Source organism: Glycine max, chromosome 19 (genome assembly GCF_000004515.6).
Source record: "Glycine max cultivar Williams 82 chromosome 19, Glycine_max_v4.0, whole genome shotgun sequence".
In the NCBI taxonomy this organism is placed as follows: domain Eukaryota; kingdom Viridiplantae; phylum Streptophyta; class Magnoliopsida; order Fabales; family Fabaceae; genus Glycine; species Glycine max.
The window spans coordinates 49,729,686-49,754,972 of NC_038255.2; the positions used below are offsets into that span (position 1 = coordinate 49,729,686).

The 25,287-nt window shown below is 33.6% G+C and overlaps 2 protein-coding genes across 2 annotated transcripts; one reads left to right on the plus strand and one right to left on the minus strand.

Annotated features, from left to right (window-relative positions):
- Nucleotides 1-746: 746 nt before the first annotated feature.
- Nucleotides 747-1,907, plus strand: LOC100306385 (uncharacterized). The gene is made up of 2 exons (NM_001251089.2): nt 747-1,050; nt 1,658-1,907. The coding sequence occupies exons 1-2, from the start codon at nt 760-762 to the stop codon at nt 1,793-1,795; spliced, it is 429 nt and encodes a 142-aa protein (NP_001238018.1). The 5' UTR covers nt 747-759; the 3' UTR covers nt 1,796-1,907.
- Nucleotides 1,908-3,653: 1,746 nt separating this feature from the next.
- Nucleotides 3,654-12,524, minus strand: LOC100783484 (mediator of RNA polymerase II transcription subunit 14). Its single transcript, XM_006604781.4, has 8 exons — nt 12,034-12,524; nt 10,872-11,939; nt 10,020-10,117; nt 9,757-9,931; nt 8,666-9,650; nt 7,537-8,555; nt 5,941-7,001; nt 3,654-4,989 (listed from the first exon to the last, which is right to left on the minus strand). Exons 1-8 carry the CDS (start codon nt 12,244-12,246, stop codon nt 4,188-4,190), a joined length of 5,421 nt encoding a protein of 1,806 aa, XP_006604844.1. The 5' UTR covers nt 12,247-12,524; the 3' UTR covers nt 3,654-4,187.
- Nucleotides 12,525-25,287: the final 12,763 nt, after the last annotated feature.

Consider the following 25,287-nt stretch of genomic DNA (forward strand, 5'->3'; position numbering starts at 1 on the left):
TCAATCACCATTAACACATGATTCGTTGCATCATGTCACCCTTTAACGCATTTTTTTTTGCTTAAAAACCATATTATTAAAACAATTATTCAAAATTAAAAAATGATTTTCAAACAATATAAGATATTAAATTAAATTATTGTTATTTTTAATAGAAGGAAACGTATCATAAAAAATTAAAAAAAAAAAAAACAAAACAAGGATGATCATCCTTCTAATATAAAATCATCAATTCTTCACCATTCTTTTATAATATACCATCTAAAAATTATTGTCTAATTTTTAGAAATAAATTATCACAACCTTATTCATTTCTTTAACCTATTTTGGACTAGTTGTTCAAAATTTAATTTTCTTAGTTAGCGATGAAAAATCAAGATTTATTTTAACTTTCTTAGTTTAAAAAAAAACTTTTAAAAAACAAACAAACAAGTAAACGAATTTTTTTTATGTGGTAACCAAATAAAAAGGTCTTTTAACTAACTTTTAGAACTCCATGAAAACACACAAAAAGAAATGTCTCGGATATTTACCATATGGTTTGTACCAAAAAATTGTTAATATTACGACTGTCCCAAAAAAGGGTAGGTTGGTAACTTAATTTATTGATCATTATACTCCATCTATGAATATTACCGCGAACATTCATAGTTAGCACGTGTAGCACGCCTATCTTGTCTTTTACTTTTCTTTCTTTGTGTTTTGGGGTTAGGTTATCAAAAACAAACAAAAATCTTAGCCGCAGAGGCAGAGGAGGAGATGGAGACGATGATGATGAGTTGCGTATCGATTCCGAGTTCAATTCCAAAATCAAGACCTTCTATTAGCTTGGGTTTGGGAACTCCCAAGTTGTTCAATTCAGTTTCAGTAAGGGTAGCCGTGAACGTGAATGGTCGGGGAAGAAACAAAGGTTTGAGTTGCAACGCCATGTTCGGTCTGGGCGTGCCTGAACTGGTCGTTATTGCCGGCGTGGCCGCCCTCGTTTTTGGGCCCAAGAAATTGCCTGAAGTCGGCCGCAGCATCGGCAAAACTGTCAAGAGCTTCCAACAGGTACCATTTCATGTTAAAGCCTTCTTAGTTCTTGCTCTCATATTACATCTCTTTTGGCTTTTCATCTTTATGAAACGGAATATTGTGTCTCATTACTACTGCTAACTCATCACTCGCTTCCCCATCCAATTAAGACGTTTAAACTTGTTTTGGAGATCGCACGATTTTTAGTGATGTAGTTAAATCGAGCAACTCCCACCTCTTTAAGTTAGTTTTTGGGATTGAATTAGGCTTAAACTCAAACTCTATCATTAAAGTTTATGTTAGTAATTGCAAATTTTACGCGTGAGCGAATGTGTTCTAGATCCCATGTGGACACAACCGAGGGATAATCATCATCTCATTATCCAGTTTTTGGATTTGAGTGAGATCCAAACCCAAATTGTAAGAACCGAGTGAGGGGGAAAAGTAAAAATAAAATATAAATGGGAGGAAGAAACCAGACATTTCAGTTTCAGTCAAGAAGAAACCGAATGGGTTTTACAATGTAGGAGGCCAAATTATTTGTGGATTTTGGCATTGACTTCATCGTGAATGAGTCTATTACTACGTTTCAAGTGTTTTGCACATTATTGCTATTAAGCTTTTTGGTAAATAAATGGTGTAGGCTGCAAAGGAGTTTGAGTCGGAGCTTAAGAAGGAACCGGATTCCACCGAAGGGGACTCATCTGAGAAATCTATTGTAGTCAGTGAGAAGCAGCAGCAGCAGGACAATGAGGTGTCTACTTCTAAGGAGACTGTATGAGATATTATATGATATGTAGATGTCAAATTTTCGCCATGAAAGAAACTATTCTGTTAGTTTAGTATTTTTTGGCTGTCTGAGATTCCATTATTTAAATCATGACCAAGCTTTCAAATAAAAAGATTAATATATTGGATGCTAGCTGACGTTTATGATTAACCATAGGAGAAATTGATCATTTTTCTTCACTTCTCAATGGCCATCTATGTCCTTGAAATGCTAGAGGAATCAGATCTAAATACCAGTGGAATATGTTGTCTGTCTATACGAGTAAAATGACATTTTTGATTCATGAAACACTAATCTATTCTTTCGGTCAAATTGGTTTTCATGTTAACTCGTGATTTTAAACGTTAACGAAAAGCATAGCATGACATGGCGAGTTAAATATAATGGAGGAGTTTTAATCAATGTTCTAAAACACATCAGATAACTTGCTTACTCCTACGTGCTGCGAGTTTTGGGCGCTCAATCGTGCTAGCATAGGCAGAAGAATGAAGCTGCTTCTAGATCGCAAATGGAATGCACGTCAACGTCATTCATTCGGATCTCAATGGCGGGGGGTGCAGGTTTTTTGGCCCAATTTGAAACCAAAAAAAAAAAATCAATACGTTGGTATTGGGCTTTTCGGACCCTCTTCTAGGATTCGAAGTGCAAAAATGATCAGCAAAGATCCCGATCTACAAGACCCCTCAACGGTGCGTCTCCATTGTTGGCTCACTCTGCCACCAACGCCCTTCTCTCTGCTTGTTCTGGCAGTGCTGGTAACTAGTAAGTGTTGCCTGTGGCGACCTTCTCTCTGTATGGATTCGTGTTTGGCTTAGTGATGTGTGCTATTTGGATTTGTGTTTGGTTTGGTCCTCTCTACGTGTTTGGTTATTCTTTGTGCATGTTTGGTCCTTCTCTCTGCTTGTTTCTGCCACCGAGTGTTCTATTTTGTTTTGCTTAGTGTTTGTAGAAAAAATGATTTCAAGTGGTGGCATATAACTCTTATTACCATCTTCGAGTTACAATCTTTTATCTTCCTTCTGTTTTTCTTACAAGTTAGGAGTTTTACAACATTGGTTTTAACTTGAATGAAAACTCACTTTGCTCATTAAAAATACCGTTCTGGTGATGCATATCACAAATTTACTCGTTAATTCAATACCGAGACTCTGACTCAGTTACCCGTTAACGGCCACAGTCATGGCGCATTGGTGCATGAAATGACAACAGCAGATTGAAATGATAAATATAAGCGGTTGCGAACCTGCGATTGACGTGAAGAATGCTGCTGCGATTTGGTGCATCACATATGTTGATCACTATTCTTCCATCAACACAACAATGGTTTGTTTGTTGTGTACGAATTGAAATTCTAGTTTCAATCTGACAGAAATGGGTTAGCAATACTCTTTGGGTATTTAGATATTTTAGTTTATTTTTTAAACAATGTTACATAGACCAAACGTATTTTAAGCTCTATTTCAACTAAACCAAACACATTATGTAAGTTTAAATTTATAAATTTCTTACATAAAAAAAATTTAAGGCAGAGAATGAAGCGAGAGAAAATAGGACAAAAACACCAAATCAAAAGGTCTTTACTTAATTTGGCACTACTGGTAAATTAAAGAAAATAGAAAAAAATATTTCACTGAAAATCCTTATTCAAGTTTTTTTAAATTGAGATATTATTTTCAAATAAGGCAAAAATAGTATTTTTGAACAGTCAAAACTAGTTGAGTGCAAATAGCCTATAAATTCTGCAGATATTTCAACGGTCAGAAAACGATACACGTTACACAATTAAGGAGCAGCTGGCAAATGGGGTTATTACAGATTACATTAAAGCAACCGGGGTTGAGACAGCATGCCAAAGACAAGATGAATTCAAAATTAAATACACGGCAAGGTCTTTATCTTGCAAGTGTTCATTGTCGATGGAGATCGAGCGTAACAAATTTCCTTTACTAATCTATTCATTTGATGTCATCTGTACAATAACAATAGCCACCACCCAAGAAGTTATACCATGATACTACACTATCAGCAAAGATATTGTACAACCTAGTTAATGATCTGAAGATAGAAACGTTGAATACTCGTTTTATATATTTGGTTAGTAATCTAAAATTGGTGCCCGCAAATCTAAGCTTGGCTATGAAAAGTATTTTTTTTCATCAAAATTATCTGTAATCACCTGTGCACTTCTTCCATTACAGCAAAGCTCATCTCCAATAGAACTGCATAAGCATAACCTACGAGCAGAAGAGACATGCTGGGATGTTGGGGACGTGCTTAAACTGAGTGAGGCACCATTTCATATCATGGTAAACTAAAACGCAATATTGACAGCACTAACCCAAAATAAAGAGATAGATGGATATGATTTGTGCTATTAACAAAATCACGTTGCTCCAGAGCTGGCCGTGACCCCACTACCATCTCTTAGCCCTTGAATGCACATATGCAGATTTCTTTGCACACTATCTGCAACTAATTTCAACCTACCTTGACTTACATCTGCGGCTGAGTTCCCATTAACCTCCACCGTTCGTGCCACCCTCTGTTTGCATTTCTCCCAATCATCAACACGCAACCAACATGCCCTACCACCATGGCTACCATTCATGCCAATAAATGATACATTGGTACTTTCACCAAATGAATATCTCAATCTTACTGAAACACAGTATGGCAACCATGCGGCACCACCAGCAGCATTGACATGAGGGATGTGAGCAGAATCAAGAACAACAGTAAGCGCAAAATCAACAGAATTATGCAGGCGGTCATAATGGATGTTGCTCCTGAATGCAGATGAGTTCTCAGAGTTCTCATCCACATTCAACCCAGAATGATTTTCAAGACATAATTCAATCCGTGGCTTTTGAGCTGAAACAACATCTCCAACTTGGGCCTGTGATAATCCCTTTTTCCAAGCAATTAATTTCAAGAATTCTCTCAGTACTGATACAGGTAAAGTAAGCATAGTTATGAATGATGCAACACGAGAAGCATCATAGGGTTCTGAAGCCACCCGACGGCTGAAGTAGTCACATATTTCACTTATTTCAGATTGACTTAATTCCTCTGGTGCAGGATTTGAATTTTGCTGTTGTTGCTGTTGCTGATGGTGAAAGCGTTTTACACTTAATACCTGAAGAAGAAGCTGAACTCTGTGGACACTAACAGCAAATACATATCCTCTGCAGAAGAATGAAAAGACAGCATTTCAGCTTAGTGTGTCTAATAACTGGAATAAGAATAGCAAATATTTAAGAAGAGCCTGAGAAGACACTAGCTGTTTCCTTTTTTAAGCTTAGTTACAATTTTTATCCTAGTTTCACCAAATATGACTTTGGTTCCTCTTATTGCTACATTACCCTGTAGTTCGTATCTAAGCAATCAAAGACCCCATCACACAGTTTTTGCTCACATGGCTTTAAATTTGACTTCTTACTCTTGTAATATAAAATGTGTAGCACCTTAGTTATGTGGGTCATCACTGTCTCCCACTCTAACTACATTTATAAAGCTACACCTGAGGGCTGAGCCAGTACAGTTGATGGTACAAAGAAAGGGAAACCCTAGGGAAGCACTAATCAGTTTCTAGTTTCGATAATGCCGAGTCCATGTGCCAAAATGACCCATTAGCAAAAATAGCCACTTGAAACAGATTATGGGCAGGGGAACATAAATTTGCATCAACTTCTAAACCTAGGAGATAATGTTCCAACTGAAATTAAGGGGGCTAATTTTGAACTCTCCTAACACTGGAGAGATCAAAATGAAATCAACTTTATTTTTCCTTTTTGCCAACTATAGGTAATAAAGTCATAAGGTATCAATATGCATAATATTCATTCACATAAAAATCAATTTGATGTATCATGCTCATATTAAGAAATAAAAAATAAAAAAGAAATTGATTAAAGACATGAACTCACCAGGCTAAATCACCCAAGGGAACAAAGAAATGAAACAAACAAGGAAGTAAAACTGCAATTATTCCCCTTTAAGTGGCAGGGTAAAGATATAGCAAAAATCCATGTATCAAGAAGGAATGCAAAAATTATAGCAGTGGTGTTTAAATAAAAAATTTCTAGAAACAAAAGAAGTGAAGTAACACAGAAGGGGGAGCGGGACAAGGTACTTACCCAACAAAAAAACGCAAGGCAGGCTGCTCAGGGTCCAAATTCAAAAGTGTGCCTTCATTTTCCTTCAAAATAGATCCTAGGATCTCTTTCAAAAGTTCAGGTAACTGGGCAAAAAGCCATAACACTCCAAGATACTTTAGAATACCTCTCAAAACCTTCTTAAGAGCAACAAGAGGAACCCAACCACCCCCATATCCTCCATCATCACCAAGACCAATAATGGCTGTATTCAACTCACCTCTGACATGTGCAGGGACAACTGTTCCAGGTGGCCTCCGAAGAGAGACAGCTGATGTCATCAAAGCTAAGTTTGAAGAGCCTGCTAAAGCATTTCCCACACGGTTTAAACTAGCTACTTGGTTTCCTGTCCTAGGCATTGCAGCAGAAATTGGCAGGTTTATTCTATTTCCATTTGCAGCCATCATCTGGGATCCTGAACCAGGGTTTGGATTATTTGAATTTGCCAGCCCACCTGCTTGTTGTCCAGTGAAACTAGGATCCAATCCATTCAGTTCCTGGGCAACATGTTCCATGATAAAAGGCCGAAACTGGGGGCAAGGCAGTGACCCTCCAGAAAGTCGACCCTCTTTAGGAGGTGTAGCAGGCTGCAACCACACCTGATCTCCTGCAAAGCAACGCATGTCAACAGCAAACTGTTTCCTGTACATGATTCGTATCCAATATGGACCACGGAGCACAACAGAGACATCAATGGGCAAAAGTGAACTAGGAACAATGCCCGGGCCGCCACGCCCAGAAGCAGCTAACATTGAAAGGGTTTGACTAGTGAGACCACTAGCAGTAGGCATGACAGTGTTTGCCCCAGGTCCAGATGTTGGCTGACCAACATTAGTAGTTGAATTACCAAGCAGAAGTCCCTGTGAAGATATATAACTACCAGTCTGTTTAGGAATAGATGATAAGGCAGCTGCAACCCCTGGAACAGGACCAGCTCTTGCTGGCCTGGTTGCAGCTGCCAGAGCATGCAAGGGTCCTGCAGTCAGTCGAATGCAATCCAAAAGCGGTGAAACTTCACCTCCATTTATGAAATCTTCCAGAAACTGTGCAGAATAAAAACATCAAATTTAGTAAATACATAGGCAGGAATTTATCTTGGGAACAGATCCAGGACAAAATATTAGATATATCTATACAAATGACAACTTAAAATTAAGGAATTGGTTTCTCATCACCACTGAAATATCAAAGGAAAAAAATGGTATCAAGCATTACCTGTCATACATCAGCAGAAATACCCGTAACAATTAAATTAACACAATGCTTTTTCAAGTCTAAGTTTTACAAAGTCAGCTGAGCAAGCAAAAGAAAGATGTTCCACAGTAATTTCACCCAAAAGATAGCATAAATAATCAGGGTAAATATGCAATGTACCAGCTAAAGTCAAAGGAGAGCAATACCTTAGCAGGATCATGTGTATTAAGTCCAAGAACAATACAATGGAGGAAATAACGAACATGGTGAACCAAGAAAACAGATCAAGGCCAAAATGAACACAACAGAAAAATATGCATCTATTACTGATGCCAAAATGAACACAATGGGGAAAAAAAATCAGTCAAAGAGGAATTAACAAACCTTGGTATGAGGCCAAAGTTGATCAGGAGATACATGCATAGTGCAACCCTCTTTACCAGATTCCCATTCAACAACAAAACGAGCAAGGACACTTGAACCAAAGCTAAACCACAAGCTCATCAGTCCAACTGCCTCAATTCTAAATGCCCTTCTCATCTGTTCAGTTAGTTTGTCTGCAGTATCCGGAGCAACCTTGGTACTGGATGTTTTGGTGTCAGAACTTGTAACTAGCTCTTCTGACTTCTCCTCTGCTCTTACACCAAGCAACTTCCTCATGCCAAGGGCAAATGTTCTTGCATTGGCAAGCCTTTGGATATCAGCCACCAATTTCTTTATACTATCTACTTCAACAGATTGATAACTCAAAACAACACCATCTGGATCATAATGTATATGTGAATCTAAGTCAGATGTATTAGCAATTCGTACACCTGAACCCCATGGCGTATTATTGCTCCCTTTCTGAAGCTCCCATAAATCCCTGAAGTGCTGATCATTTATTTTAACATCCCAGTACATGCAACCAGGTCTTCCAAGTCGCAAGCATATATGCTGCCATGAGTCACCTCTAGCAAGTGGAAGTCGAAACCAAATGTTAGAGGATCCGCTTCTCAAACCCACTTCTTCAACATATGAGATGTCTAATGCATCCATCTGGCTGGTTAGTCTAGCATGCTTAATGCAAAGTGAACAATGCCTGACCACATGAAGAAGAGCCGCAATGTAAATGCTAGATGGAACATTCCCTTTATTTACTTCTGCGATTAAACTTCCATAACTGTATCCTTCTTTTTTGGGTATCATTTCAGCGGACATGACACCTTGTGGCAAAGATAGTTGACAGCCAGATGAATCAGAAATTTTTCTTCTCTTGCAGATTCCTGGGTTGCTTTCAACACCTTGAAGAGATGGAATCAAAGTCAACATATCCGAAGCTGTTCGTTTTCTAGATTTCTTATCATTTTTGGAGGTAACATCTTCACCCGTGTTATAACTAACTGTTGATTCCAGTGTTTGGGCTGGCAAACATTCATTTTTCCAGTCATATATTACTTAAAGAAAGAAAAAATAAATAACAGCATGAATAACTCCACATGATAAAGATGAAGATGCAAAGAAAGTATCTTACATACGGGAGTTGTAGCACATGAACTGGATCCAGCAGCCTTAAATGATTCAACTTCAAGTCCATTAGGTCTGGAATTTGGTATGGACATTCGAGAGCCAGTCGGTCGTGGAGGAGATAATAGTCGAGATGACCGACTTCCAGATAAAGCATCGTTGGAAGTATCACTCAACAATCTTAGCTGTTCTTCATCCATTGCAGAAGAGGAACTAATGTCAACTGAATGCGGAGATTTAAGAGAAGCCAAATCCTGTTCAGACTTGGAAGCAGATAGTTTTTTCCCAGCAGAGTTCCTTCCTTGTCCAGTTGTTATCGAGCCAACAGAACTGGACTGAAGTGGGCCCTTCACACTATAGTGGTTAGTAGCACCAGAAGCTTTTGTTACATTACTAACCTGTGACATCTGCATTCCTACTTCCCACTTCGGCGAAGGGCTTCCAGCCTTTAAACTATGGAAATTCATAGGGACAGAGCCATATTGAGAAGGGAGGGATGTATTCACAGATGATGGAAGACTTTTAACAGAGAATGGAGGCATTGAAGACCCTTTCTCAAGTCCAAACACTTCATCAACAAGTGATGAAAAACCTGATGGATGACCTTTTGCAATCTGTATGGAATTCTCAAGGTGAACATCAGAAAAAAACTCATCTCCAGATGTTTGATTTGGACCAACAGCACTGGGCAAAACAGAACGTAATTTTCCCCAGTCAACCAGGCTTAAATTCATTTCATCTTCCTGAACCTGCATCTGTCCTATATTGATTTCCTTGATCCGCAGCACCTGATTCAGGTCACCGGATAAATTATCTTTTCCAGATGGGTCAGGCTGAGTCTCTAACAACTTAAACAAGGGTTTGAAATCCTTATCAAGTTGCATCAGCAGGAAGTAAGAGCTTCCACAGTCTGGAAATCCCATCAATAGCATCGCTGAACCATTCGAAACATTCTTGGGTATTTTAACTGTATTGAATCCATGCTCATATACCTGCAAGAATGCCCCATATTCCATAGGTCTTAGACGCTTAGGTAAGCCAGTAATCCAAATAATAAGCTCGAAGACAGTCCAAAGGAGAGAAAACAGGTAAATATACCTCAAGGCCTAAAACCCTTCCAACAGATGCAAATAAGTGCAATATACTTTTGCTTCTCAGGCTTATAAAGACCTCCGCTGCAGTCATAGACCCCTGATTCAAAGCTTCTTCACATTCTAATAAAGCGGAAGAAACCACTATGTCTTGAGAAGATTGAAGAAGAAAACGGCCATTCCTGAATAGCAAAACAGAGGAATGGATTTTTAAAAAATCCGCCAAATTAAAATGCAATAGATAAGGAAAATGCAAGTAAAGTTAGGTACCTGATATTAATTCCAAGTGTGAAAAAAGAAGAGCCATAGGCACGCACACGCAACACCTCATGGCCCTCAAAGTCCTTGCTGTGGCACTTCTCATCTTTCTACAGACAGAAGAAGATCTCAAATTCAAAACCCCAAGCAAGATTGAATGAAAGAAGGTAAGGCATAAGATTACATGCATAATATCCATGGGAAGGTATTGAGATTCAAAGATGAACATATAAAATTGCAACAGTTTGTATGATGTAAAGGTGAAGAGTCTTTCAATGGAAAACACGTGCATATCAACATAGAGGGATATTGAGATCTCATATTGACTAGAGATAGTGTAACCCTTACTAGTCTTGCGCAATCCTCATCTTACAAACCAATGTGGGGTTGAGGACTGTTGATGCCTTATAAGGACTACATTTCTCATATCTTTGGTCGATGTGGGATCTCAACAATAGTAAACCCCAAATCTTTGGCAGATAATGCAGAAATAAGATGACTATAATTTTGACCGGAACTTCAAAATTATCTATCTTAACCTACATAAAGCATAATTAGCCAAAAATTGACTGCTCAGCAACAAATGTATACATTGGGCGTAGTACTTTGATAATCCAGGATTTAAAAAAAAAAAAAAAGAGTAGAATATCCAGGATCTGAGAATCTATTTTCTGAAACTAAAAGAATGTGGTAAGCAAAGTCAAATCCCAAAAGGACAGATACCAAACAATCACATAAAATAAAACCCCAAAATAATCATCCAAATTTAACCCTTACAAACCTACTAAAGTCCAAAGCAACACACCGATTTGACACTCCAAACTCCCAATAAGAGAGAACTTTTCCCAGTAAATGTAAACCAACCTGCTTATATTCAATATCAGGTTCACCCATTTGAGACTGGAGCACAACATCATCCGTGGTTCGACAGACCTGAACATTTTTCACCAGCTCTCTTTTAATTTCCAATAGACGGGTATATCTGTTGCAACAAATAGCTCTCAACAGCAACCTCTCAACATCGATACAACTCTGGTCCAAAACAAACTCTGCATCCTTGGCCGTCAAGGGATCTATGACAAAGATGCTGTGGAGACACTTTATCTGAAGATCTGACCCAGGTTCGATTTTGATAAACGGGCATGTGCCCGATTCGGACGCACCAGCATTCTTATCAAAATCCAACCAGTACACAATCTTCAACCCTGGAGTTCGCATGGCAGACGAATCAGATTCCCCATCAGGGTTCTGCGCAGAGCTAGAACTCGCTCCATGCCCCTCGGATATGAGCTCAAACCGAATTGCATCCTTCCACCTTCCCTGTCGAAGAACCTGCACTTGCCTTATGACCGTGTCCATGACAAGTGCAACACACAGCTCATGGAGAACCGAGTATAACACCGAAAATGGATTTTCCGCCGCTGCCATCCGCCTCTCCAAATCATCCCCAAGCAAGTGACGCCGCGTTGCCTCCAACTTCACAGGCTTGTTCTTCTCACCAACAAGCAGCTCCAAATGCAAAATCCTCCACAAAGACAAGTGCCCTCTATACCCAAGTGTTATCAAAACCTTAAACTCCCCATCTACCCTAAGCATTGCGGTACCATCAGAAACCTTAATATCAGAAAACTCTTTGGGAATAGAAACCTGAAGCAACTTGGACCGAACAAGCGTGTCCAGCTTCTTCAAAGCAGGTTTCTGCTGTTCCTCGGTCAAAGCATACTGAGTCCCCACATCCTCTATACATTTGGGCAAACGCTGGTAACTTCCGGTGAGAAGAATGTCAATGGCGGAAGGTACATCGTAAACGGGTGCACGCGCCTGTTGAAGCCCCTCGTGCATAAAGAACAACGAATCCGCAGCTTGTGTGAAACACATGTCGTGATTCGAAACAGTTGAAGCCAGTAGCTGACAGTGTTGTATTAAAGGAACCTGCAAAAAAATAAAAAAGAATAAATCAAAAGGAAATTAAATAAAAATAATGGAATTGCAATTGAAGAAGGGAACGGGGAGCGAATTGAATTGCCTGTTGGCACCACTTGGAGAGAACATTGAGGCGGATCATGCGCTGCTGAGTCTTGCTGAGGAATTTGAGGATGCTAATCTTCTTGTCGGTGTCGGATAATTCGGAGGACTTGCATTTATCGACGAGTTCTTTGAGGGAGGCGTAGGAATCGTGGGCGGCGCGTGTGACGAGAGTGGAGAGCTCCACCGTCTGTTGCCCTAACTCCGAAGCCATTGGTTGCTTGTTTGGCTAGGGTTCTTCCCGATCTGTCAGAGCAGCAGCAGCATCGAAAACTAGGGTTTTGGGCGAAACAGAAGAGAGGAATTGTTATTTGAAGAAGAAGACAACCAAGAATGAAATGAATCTCTCTCTCTGACACAGTCTCACTCAAGTTTCGTTTGGTTTTCTCTCTCTCACACACACAAAAATGCCTTATTCTTTCTTCTAAAGCCTTTTGACTCTCACGGCGCCCACCAATCTGGGATTTGTTTCATCCAATATGCAAACTCTCACCAATGAATATTGCCCTTGTCTTCGCTTTCATTTATATTTTCCTTCCAATCAGCGTGATTCGGAAATTATTTCTTTGGATTTAAAAAAATAATAATAATAAACAATTTATTTTTTACGATAAATGGATATAATCATGTGTTTTGGAAAAAAAAAATAAAGAACAAGCAAATACTATTCTACTTTTAAAATTGCATTTTCTTTCACTTTTAAATTTCTTGCCTTATTTTTTTTTCATTATTGACTTTTGATTTTTCTCATTTATATGTTTCCCGACTTTTCATATTTTTAATCTCTAATCTTTCAAATTTTTCATAGAACTTTTCTAAATTTTTAAAATGAACAACAATTTAAAATACATTAATTTTAATAAATAATATATATATTATTGTATAATTTATCTTAATTAGCAAAAATTGAAAATTTACATATTAATATAATTCTTATTATTAAGTACTATTTTTATTTAATTATATATTATTATCTTTTAATGTTATTCTTACAAGTTTTAGTACAATTCACATTTCTATATATAACTTATGTTTATATATTTTATTGATAATATGTTTAATTTTATTTATGTCAATAATATTGTCATGTGATACATTAAGTTTTTATTTTTTTTTATAGAAGTTGAATTGTTTTATCAGATAAAGTTACAGTAGTATTTTAATACAACAGCTAAAATCTAATGAAATTTGAGCGTTACAAGTTTATTAAACAAATAATCATGGATATTCAAAGTTTATCAATACTGTAGTAATTATTCGTATTGATATTTTTTTAAAATTATTTTTTAGGGGCACATTTTTAATTGTTGCCTTCATTATAATTGATAAAAAAAAATATATATTACTCTCTTAAATGACACATGACACAGTCATGTTAAACAAACAATTATATAAAATATGAGTTAAAAATTAGGGGTGGGTAAACGGATCTAAGTTCATAGACTAGTCCGCATGACCGCGGTCCGCGCGGGTTACGAACCAATTTTTTTAAACGGACCATGGTTATATCATATTTTTGGGCCCGTCCTGCTTAACCCGCGGACTATGCGGGTTTGGCCCGCGGGGTCCGTGGGTTGTCCGTAGCCCGTATTAGGTCTGCTTTGTGTGACCTTGACCCAATTATATTATATTTAATTTTCTCTTTTTTACTTCTTTTCTTTTTAAATAATAGATAAAGTAATATATATTAGATAAAAATAAAATATTTAAATTAAAAGATGATAAAGATAAAAAAGATAAGATAAGAAAAATAAAAGATTAATATAAAAAAAAAATAAGTGATAAATAATAAAAATCTTCCTTTTTGATATTTTTTCGATCTTTTTCTCTTTTAATCTATCATTTTCATATATGCAAGTCATAAATAATAAAAATATCAATTCTTATCATTTAAGCCAAAAATAATTGTTAAATAAATATTTTTAAAGATATTTCAATATATTTTTATTATAAAAAAGATAAGTGATAAAAAAATCTTCCTTTTTGATATTTTTTCGATCTTTTTCTCTTTTAATCTATTCTTTTCATATCTCCAAATCATAAATAATAAAAATATCAATTCTTATCATTTAAGCCAAAAATAATTGTTAAATAAATATTTTTAAATATATTTCAATATATTTTTATTATAAAAAATAGCTCATATCACATTTAGTAGTTATTATTGTAGCATACTAAGAACATTTTTTCTGCTCACACGGTTTTTCTCCACCACGTAGTCACGTACACTCGCTCGCATGTCATACGACTCTTTCCCTTACAAAGAAGACAAAACGCGACTAACACTCACGCAGTCACGCGACACACCACAGCGGCACAGCCTCGGCCCACCACCACACCACCACGCAAAGTACATCTCTTCTTTCTCTAAAATTTGTTTTTATCCTATTTTTGTTGGGATTGATTCATTGTTGTTAAACTCTTAAATTCTATGCCTCTTTTCTCAATTCTGTCGCAGAGATACTTTTGTTTTCACAAACTTACTACAGCCATCACACTTCACTTGTCTATTATTATATGATAAAATCATGGGATAAGGGAATGAACCACGAAACTCTTGATCTCCAAGTTATAAACATGATGAATTGAGTTTTTGTATGATTTATTTATTTTATTGATGTAATTGACTAATTATTGAGATTTTATTTACATTTGTATTGAACTTAGTTTGATTATATTGTATTTTTATTGAAATTCTTTTAAAGTTAGGCCCACGGACCGGCCCGTTTGACCCGCGGGGTCTGCAGGGCGGGGGCGGACCAATTTATTTGGTCTGTGTAAGAAGCGAGGGCGGATTGGCCTGGTCCGCTGCCAATGCGGGCTTATGCGGGTGGGCCTTACGCGGGGTAGTCCAACCCGCTTATCCACCCTTATTAAAAACTAGTATTGAGACATTCAATGTCACATCCATAATGTTGATTTTAATAGTAACAATAAGTTAAGAGGATGATAATTGATAACAACGAATAATTTTCTGAACTAATAGAATAAATTATATTTTAAAAGTTTTATATGAAAATATGAAAAGAATAAGATAAAAAAATTAGACATTAATAATATAAAATAATTTTTGATTTTGAATAATGTCATCTTAAAGTTAGATATCAATGATGTTTTTTATTTTTCAATTTTTCAAAGAAAAAAATAACTATAAAGAAGTTATATACAAAGTAAGGCCTTTTTTTCTTTTCCTTCTTTCTTTATGCATTTTAGTTTAATTATTATGATTATTTATTCTATATAGTGTTCTTGTTTCTTTGTCCTTGTTTATTATATTTATGGCAGTTTGGAATGTGATTGTTCTGTATTGGATTTCAAGCTAGAGCAAAAAAAACTATAAGCAAATAATTTTTATTGAAAATAATCATCCCAACAAGATAATAATTATTTGCATCCTGAGTTACAAAAGATAATGAGAAACCAAAATGACTTTACACAATATATATGCAGAAAATGTGCACTTGAATATTCAAATCTGTAACTTTTTTGTTTAGGCATTTGTTACTAATGAATCTCAGTACCACCTTGAACCAACCAACAGAAGAATAAAACCCAACAATTCTCTTACCGTAAAAAAAAAAATGCATCTCATTTTATTGATTTTATTTTTGCCTTCGTCTCCATACATTCTTGTATCCAATCTTGTTCCTCCATATATAGTTGCCATTCACTTAGACCTTCATCTTCTCTTTTTTATTTTCCCTTCTCCATGGTGGATTCTAGGGTGAAGTCCAAAACTCTCTTCCTCATTCGTGTGCCACTAAAATGAATGGTTTTAGGAGGTTTTAAATCGAAAGAAAAAAATTAAAATGATTATTTTCTTGTAAAAAAAATCAACAATTCTTACTCTGTCATCTTTTCAGATTTGGCAACGCAATCCCTCCCTCCATGCCTCGTTTTCTACCTCAACCGGTGAACTCAACCCCTCATCTCCGTCGAAGCTAAGTGGTTCTTCTTCATCTCTGTCACCCAACCTTTCTTCAATTGCAACAGTGGATTTTCCTTTTATTTTGGATGCATCTATTTTGTTTTGATCCACAACAATCACTAAATTTATTCATTTATTTTGGATTTTTCTAGATTTGTTATTCTTTCTTTTAATATAAGTTGTTGTCAATTGCATAAACTGGTTTGAAAATTTTGAAATTTGAAATAGATTGATTACTTTTTGAGAGATCTGGTGTACGTTTTTCTTTTTGTTTGGAGATTTGTTGTAAGTTAATAATCATTTGCGGTCGAATACATTCTGAATTTGATAAATGCATTGTTTGTGAAAGTATGTGTTTATGTATGTTCCATCGATCTAATCGATCTATTCATTGTTGATTGGAAACTAAAAACTGATATTCGCAAGAAACAGTTGCTTAATTATAGTATTGATTTCAGAATCTGTATATTTTGTGGTAAATGTATTGAATATTGTCCAACAAATTGTTTATCAATGATCGAAGAATATGAACTTTCAACTTATGATCGCCACAAATTAAATTATAATCAAATTGCTTTGGGTCGTTTACCGGTGTCAAGTACATAATAATACTTTTTCTCTATAAAAAAAGGTAAAATTAGTTTCATCTAGAAACTTCTGAATAAAATATGAATACATTAGATTAGGCTGCACAAGAAATTATTTAACTTCCATTCAAAGTTCGCAAAAAAGGTCTTAGAAGATTAAAAAGGTTCGTTGAGCACCTCACTGTTATGTCATAATTGATGATTATACAATTAGAACAATTCAAATAAAATTCAATTAATTATTTATAAAATTCTTCTAAAAACGTAAATAATAGAATACCTAATATGGGGTTTTTGTTGTTTGAAATTTTTTGGTTTGTTATGATGATATGGTTTAATCATTTGCTTCATTGGTGTCAAACAATGAATTTAGATTTGATATATGGAATGTAATTCAAGAAATTATCAAGAGAAAAATAATGACAACGCATACTAGAAAAAGAGAGTTTTGATGACGATTTTTTATACGTTCAAGTTTGTATCATAGTTCTTTAAAAATCATCTTAAATAAACTATCATCTAAGATAGTTTTCAGGTTAAGTCTTAGATAAACTATCATCTAAGACAATTTTTAGACAAATAATCATTTTATAATATATTTGTTTGATTAAAAATTAAGAATTTTAAAATGATTTTTTTCTAAAAAATCGTCTTATAATGTTTACAATTTAAATAATTTTTTTAAAGAATTATCTTATAATATCTTTTTAAAAAAAATTATATATATTGAAAATTTTAAGACGATTTTTTCATAAGTCATTTTAAAAAATAAAATAAAAAATTGATCATTCTAAGACGATTTTTCATATAATCATCTTATAATATCTTTTTTTAAAAAAATATATAAAAAAATTAAAATATTGAATTTGAGTATAACACAATGCATCTTTATGGTCATTTATTTAACATCACAAGTTTTATAGATGCTGAAATAATAATAATAATAATAATAATAATAATAATAATAATAATAGAACTATTAAACAAAAGCATAATGCAATATCACAACCAAGGTGGAAACCTTACCAAAGCACTAGACCTCTCCCTCAAAAAATTTCATAAATCCAGTCAAGAAAATGTAACCATAACAGGGAAGTTGACAAGAATAAATCATGATAACTTCACGATTTCATCAACAAAATGTTTAAGACATTAAAAGTAAAAAACAATCAAGGGTGCTACAACCAAAGAAAAATAAATCACCTCTCCAGCACTGGTAGTTCATACCGCAACTCTTCATCAACTTCCTGCAGATATAATAAAAATATTAAAAACATTATTTTCTTTATCTTTTTAAAACAAGAAATGAAATAAAAATAAGATGATATTTGTAATTATAAGAAAAAATAAAAGATATTTCTTTATATTAAACATATCCTTAAATTTATGTTTAATTGCATGTGTGAAATAGAAAAAAGATAAGAAAAATTAATTAAGCATCAAAGAATAGTTAAGCTATGTAAGCATTGAGAATGTATCAATAAAAAAACTGACCAAAACAAGGTAGATAGATGTCAAAAGCAAAATGGAAAACTCACCTTAATTCCACTATCACTTGATGAGACAAAGGAATAAAGTGAACTTAAACTCAAGCATGTACATGCACTTTCAAACTATTTCTTTTTATGTTAATACTATTAGAAATATAATTAAATAAAATATAATAAGATTGCAGTATAGAGATTTCTTACCATAATCATATTTACCACTTGTCAACTTCAATATCAACTTTAAAAATATGAATGACTTAATGTTACCGTGAAAGATTAACAAGTTGGATTGCAATCAATCAGCTCTGCTCCCCAAGTCTTTACTCTTCACTTGACTTGCTACCTAAAAACAAAATTCTTCCCCCAAGTATAATCACAACTCACAAGCTTTCAAAATGACCATAAAGAAGCCCAGCTATATATATTCCTATCCGTACCATGTTCTTGGAAACTAAAATGTAATAAATTCTTATTGAAATAAATGTTTAATTGATTTGTTTATTGAAGCATGGCATTCGCTAACAAGTCTAGAGCATTTTTTTGTATGCGAAGTTGCATTTAAAAAATTCTGTTATATATAACTTATACCTGCTACTAGAAATTAATTTTCTTTTCATCAATTCATCACAGACATCATGATACTACAAAAAAGTTGGAAATACACAATTTTAGGTGACTTAAAAATTAGTTGATACTTCATTAGTCGTGCTTTCAGATTTGGGTCTAGCTAGATTTTGCAGCAGAAGAGTACTGGTGAATCTGGTAATGGTAGAAATTAAGGGGTCGAAGAAATTAATAAAAAAAAAGGAAATTTTAATGAATTGAGATTTAGAATTTGAATGAAATTGAAAAAACATAGCAACATAACTTTCTCTCAAATTTGAAATAGTGCTGGAACGAGTTTGTGTCAATTCGTTCTTGGAAGGGAGTAACAAGAGAGTTGACAAAATAAAAAGAAAAAAAATTGTTATAAAAAAACCGGTCAAGTGATTTTATTTTCTTAAATCTGAATCCTTGAATATTTTATAAATATATCTAATTGTAAAAATGAGTGCTTCACGGGTGAGGATGGAATTTTAGGAGAATCCACCCTTCTTCATCCACCTTCGTCACCTTTTTATTCGTCGTGCTTTCTTCAAATTGTAAATGCCCGAGTCCTATTCCTTATCACCTAAAAAATCCCAAGGAATGTGTTGAGTTAACATCCAACACGATAGCGAATATATAAATCCCTCATTGCCTTATTCCATTCCTAACAACAGAATTTTACCATCTCTTCCATTTATTTCCTTGCTGCTATAAATGTTAGCAAATTTCGTGTAAATAACCAAATTGTCCATACTACTGCAACTTGCAAACCACACCACAAACCACCTACGTTTGGTGCACCTTCATTGTTTATAAACCTTATCCATAAGAGAAATTTTGATTGTTACTTCATTTATGTAATACATAATTAAACCCCTCATCTTAACACTTCATTTCATACCTGATGTGATATTTTGCACCCAAATAAAATGTATTTAGTATATTCTCTGCATCCCTCGTCTGCGTCTATTATATTTCTATGTACAAAAATTTCAAGATAAGGTATCCTATCTTATCTTGTCATCCAAACAAATAATTGTACTTTTGAAGGTGGACGGACCTGCATCTTTCACTCCCCTTTTGTTGGCCATGATTGCCTTATATGTTGTTTTAACTAAGTAATGGCTAGAATTTTCTCCCTTCCACACCCATCTATTCACCTCCTTTTTTGCCGTTGTTGTTTTACTCACTACTCCTTCTAACTCCTTCAACCACTCATGCTCTAGTTGAAACAAAAGTTTTTTCCATTCCTAAATCCCAACTCTACCTCCCTCCCTCCCACCCTGTCTATTACATACATTTGCCACCTTGAGCCATTTATCTTTTGCAATTTGCAATGTTACATACTCTTTGGAAACTTTCACTTAGAAGCCCACCCTCCACCGTGATCTTGTCAAAGTAGCGCTTACTCTCCCTCCCACCTTCCTATGAAGTAACTCTTGTTGAAAATTATGGTATTCATGCAATGAGTTAATACATAAATTCGGTGTAGTGCTTTTGGTTTAACTTGTTATGTACCTTTTAGCTAGACCAAAAATTCATTAATTGTAATGAAGACCAATATTATTTGCACTAGCTGACAGCCTGACATCAATATATGTAAATACAGTGAGCAGCATTACTTAACGAGAAAACATTACTTATTTTAATTCCATAATCTTTTACCAAAAGAAATTCGTAATCATTGGTTGCTTGTTGGAAAAAATCTATAAAGGGATTGCAAGATTGTTATATCTAAATCAATCAATTTGGTAATTCTAAATGTTTCTATAATATCATTTTCACTAATTCTCCTACTTCTTTTTATATTTATAATATTTTTTCACTAAAGTAATGAATGTGTTTTATATATTTAATACATTAAACATATTTATTTTTGTTTAATACTTTTTTTTTTTATAAATTCTTAGATAGAATTGTAAAAAGATACATTAATATAGTTTTTTTTATGAATACATTACTATAATTTTAAAGCATTGTTATTGTAAAAATCTGTTGGATATTACTTATTTTACATTGATGTATTATTTGATAAGTTAATTAAGAAGAATATCAAATTCATTAAATAATGTGATAATAAATTGAAAATTTTAAATATATTTTTAGGTCGATAATATAATCAAATTATATTATATAAATGGAAAAATAAAAATAAAATGACATAAACATTGTACGCAAAAAAAAAAAAATCAACGTCAGGTCATAAATGACAAACGTGTGGTGTAATAAAAGAGTTTGAATACAGTTTTGGATGGGAAGAGGTGGCAGCGAAGAATGAGTGCACACGTGTGGGACCTGAGGCTTGGACAAGAGAGAGAGAGGGATGTGGGGCCATTGCCACACGAGGGGTCTTAATATTGGGTTTTGGCCTCAGTCTCGTAACTGCATGTCATTTTCTCTCTTGTAGTTGTTGGTCTTCCTCAGTCATCTACACTTTAATTTCTTTCTGGCTTTGCAGTCTGCGATGCATGCATTTGCATTTGTATTTGTATATATAGCATGACCCTCTTTCCCACTGCTCTATATATAAGTACACCCACGGCTTCAACTAACCTGTTAATTGAGTAGTTTGTTTAACCAAACTCAATTAAAATACGTACAAAATGTTAATGTTCGATCTGGTGGATCATCATGCAGCCATGAACATCATATGGCTAGCTAACGCTATAATCCGTTTATAAGCAGGGATAGTAGGAATCATGAAATTCACCATCAAAGATGTGTGCCACACTTCATCATGTAATTAATGTAACCTTTAAAGAATAATATACATATATATAGGCCGTTGAGTCTTTAAGTATAGTCTCCACCTTCTACGCTCATTCTTCTCCTATAGTAATAATTGAGAGTCCTTATAGATATATAATACCTACCAATGTTCACCTCCTGCGGACCATAAAATATTTGATTTCCCCTCTTTTGAACTGGTGTTGAATAAGTAATACGTGCCGTCAAATTATTACTTAATAACTAAAAAGGAAACAATGAGCAGAAATAGGAAAGAAAGAAAATGAATTTTAGGAGTGTCTAATTTAAAAGAATCGGGAAAGAGATAAATAGAAAAAAGAATTAAAAAGGTTCATTGTTAGTCCATTTCTTAATTGGTCAAACAATCTATTGGCCAAAAAAATTCATTGTTAAATACACTTACTTAAGTGTTGTTTGTGTTATTTTTTAATCAAAATTTGAGTTTTACTTCAATAATCTACATAGTCCTTTACACGAGTTATTAAAAATGAAACTTCAATACTAATCGAAAAATACTTCAAACAACATTTAAGTATCTATATTTAAGTTTTGTCCTATAATAGTGCATATATTAAGGTCCAAACGTTTTAAAATTTGCAATGGTTTGAATTTCATATTTCAGTGGTTGAAATTGTTTTCAAACTTTTGCCCACTTCATATTAATATCTTCTGAATGTAAGTAGAATCTTAAAAGCAATACTAGTAGTTTAATTAGTATAATATCTTAAAAAGATAATATATGACAAATTCTTTTTTTTGAAGAATAAGAATCTCCTATAGTATTTCTTGATAAAGTTCAATGTATAGAAATGGAAAAAATAGAAAAGAGAAACAAAATATGATTTTAGATAATGCTCAAATGAATAAATCAAATCTTTACGATAATATATTAAGTCTTATATAACTAATGCTAGTAAGCTGTTATATAGTTGGTTGCGAGAATAATTAATTTATAATTAACTAAATCAACTAATGCTAATAACAATAGTAATCTTTATCTCTGATAGCTCCTGCAAGTTGGAAGGTGTTTATAACACTTCCAGCATGGAATGGACAATACAAAAGCATATCAAAATACAATGGAACTAAGTAAAACTACACAACACTTAGAACTTCTTCTAACTCCAACAAAATTAAGAGTTCAAATCAATCATCAAAAGCTTGACCACCAAGTAGAAGCCACAATGCAAGGCCACTTGGCAGAAGTTACAACCATCAATCCATGAAATTATCAAAGCTTAACCATCAAGCAAAAATTATACCTCAAAGTTTAAGCACTTGACAGAAGCAATAAGACTTAATCATCAAGAGCAGAAGCCAAAATCCAAGGTTGAGCGAGTGTTGCGACTGAGCGAGAATCTTCAGATCTTCAATTTCTCTTCTAAGCTTTCTTCTATGTTTATGCAACAAATACACAATCAAAATAGTATAAGTTCACTAGTTTAGACACCTACTAAACAAAAACTTAGATGATGCTAAAATTCTAATTATTCACACAGAAAAAAAACAAAAAAAGAGGAAAAATCTAACAATTTTTGAATGATTTAATCATAAAATATACTTATGTAACACATTTATCACGACCTGAATTGGCCAAAAAAAAAAAGGAAAAATATTAGGGTTTTGTGTTTTGGAGAAATTTTAGGAAAATGGAATCGATTAATGAAAAGAGAAATTTGAGGAGAAGATGAATAGGGATTGAACAAAGGTAGGTGTTGATCGGAATTGGTGACTCGTGACACAGAACAACAACAGCGGTGGACGGAGAGGTTGATTGATAGTGACAACGAAGAGAAAAAGACAAACATAAACAGAAAAGGTGAAGGGTTAGCGAATTTTTTTTATAATGAGTGGTAAGGCTCTAATATTATGAAAAAGTTCAAGATATAGAGATGAAAAAAAAACTAAATACTATTTTGAATAATGTTCAAATGAACAAATCAAATTTTTATATAAATACATTGAGCCTTATATAACTAATGCTAATAAATTGTTATATAGTTGGTTATAAGAGTAACTAACTAATGCTAATAACAATATTAATCTTTATCTCTAATATTTCTATTATTGTATGTTTTACACGAAATGATAAGTTAATTTGTCTAATAATAGTAGTGGTCTAGAATTGAGTATTTCATTGCGAAGAAGGCCGAAACAAACGCGTTAAAAGAAGAAAACAAAAAGACACTCTCCTATGATAATACTTGTTTAAATTATATACACTTCTTTCTTTGAAATATATTTCTTATTTTCATATTTTGAATTTTAAGAAATACACACAATTACGCAAAAATGCACCTGAAATGTTATATCAGAAGAAAAAGTCTTGGACTTTATATTTATCTGAATTCATATATCTTAAATCATATTATTACAATTAATAGAGATGTTTCTATTAATTTGGAGTTAATTGTTAACTGTTAAACCATCCTGCCCGATGATTTTAGGCAAATCCACACTTTTCATTGTTTGTCATTTTCAATGAAATAATTCTCTTATTACCTTTTTAAGTTTTTTGAAATGGAAAAGAAAGCTAAGGAAAAAAAGACAAACCAGAAAGGAACCAAAAAAACATCTCAGTGACGATCATATATGGCGTTTCGGCCCCAAAATTTGATCCGGTCCCCACTATTAAACATCAGATCCACCATCCTAAAACTGAGAATTCTAAGAAGATGATCAATTAATAGCACATACAGGTTCTTTTCTTTATTGAACAAAAATAGATTAATTAAAATGTTTAATATGCTGATCATTTTACAGCAAGGTCTGCTCTGGTTCCGATTGTAGACTTGTATACCATGTGGTCTCACGAGTCATTATCAGTTGCAACCTACTCAAGTCTTATCAATTATCTCTGTTTCTTAATTATATAAAATTTGATAGGATAAAGCTCACGAATTTTCTGTAAGGAGCCACTAGCAACTCATCAAGCTTATGGAAATTATAGTATGGAACTCAAGTCCGAGACATAAATCAAAATAGGAACTTAATTTACATAGTAGGATCTCTATAAAGTAAAAGCACAATATATACGTCAATTTTATTCATTGCAATTATTATATGAGTGTGAGAATCATGAATGCATATTGGTTCCTTTTGGTTGGAGACACTCTTGACCGTGCATATAACAAAAATTCATCAGATCCATTAGTTCGTTAGATGCATCAATTACAAAAATTAAAACATAAACACATCGTCAAAGCCTACTGGGATAATAAGTTAAGTTTAAGATTATATATAGTTCGAATGAATTAAAAATTTTGGACGTTTGTTTTTTAAACACAAAATTCAAAGTTTAGGGGTGGATGTGTGTATTTTTCTCTTTAAAATATGCATTATTATTTTTAAGAAATAAATATATGTTAAATTTCAATTTATTTTAACCTAAACAAATATTTTAATAGTAACGAATAATTATGAACAATAAATAATAATATATTATGTTCTTTTTTTTTAATAATTTTAACAATAACTAATTTAAAATATCTTAGTACTAATTTTATTAGTTTAGAAGGTAATTAATGATGTCTTTATTAATCACCTTTATTGCAAGCATTGGAATTCCATATAAGCATTATATATTATGTATTTGAGTCATAAAATCAACACATTTATAAATGATTTTTTCACTAATTTTAAATTTTGTAATAATAATTTTTATTATTTAATATTTTATTTCTCTTTTAGTTTTTTTTTTACCATATTTATAGCTTTTTCTCCTTCTTGTTTCTCTATTATCTTAAAAAAAAGTTAAAAAGTATAATTTATTTGATAATACATATTGAGGTTATGAAAGATAATTTGTATGTTTGATTTTTAAGTTCGAATGGAAACAATAAACTTTAGATATGACAAAGTTATAAATTAAGAATTAGTTACGTAATGAATCTAAATGATCAAAATTTATAAAA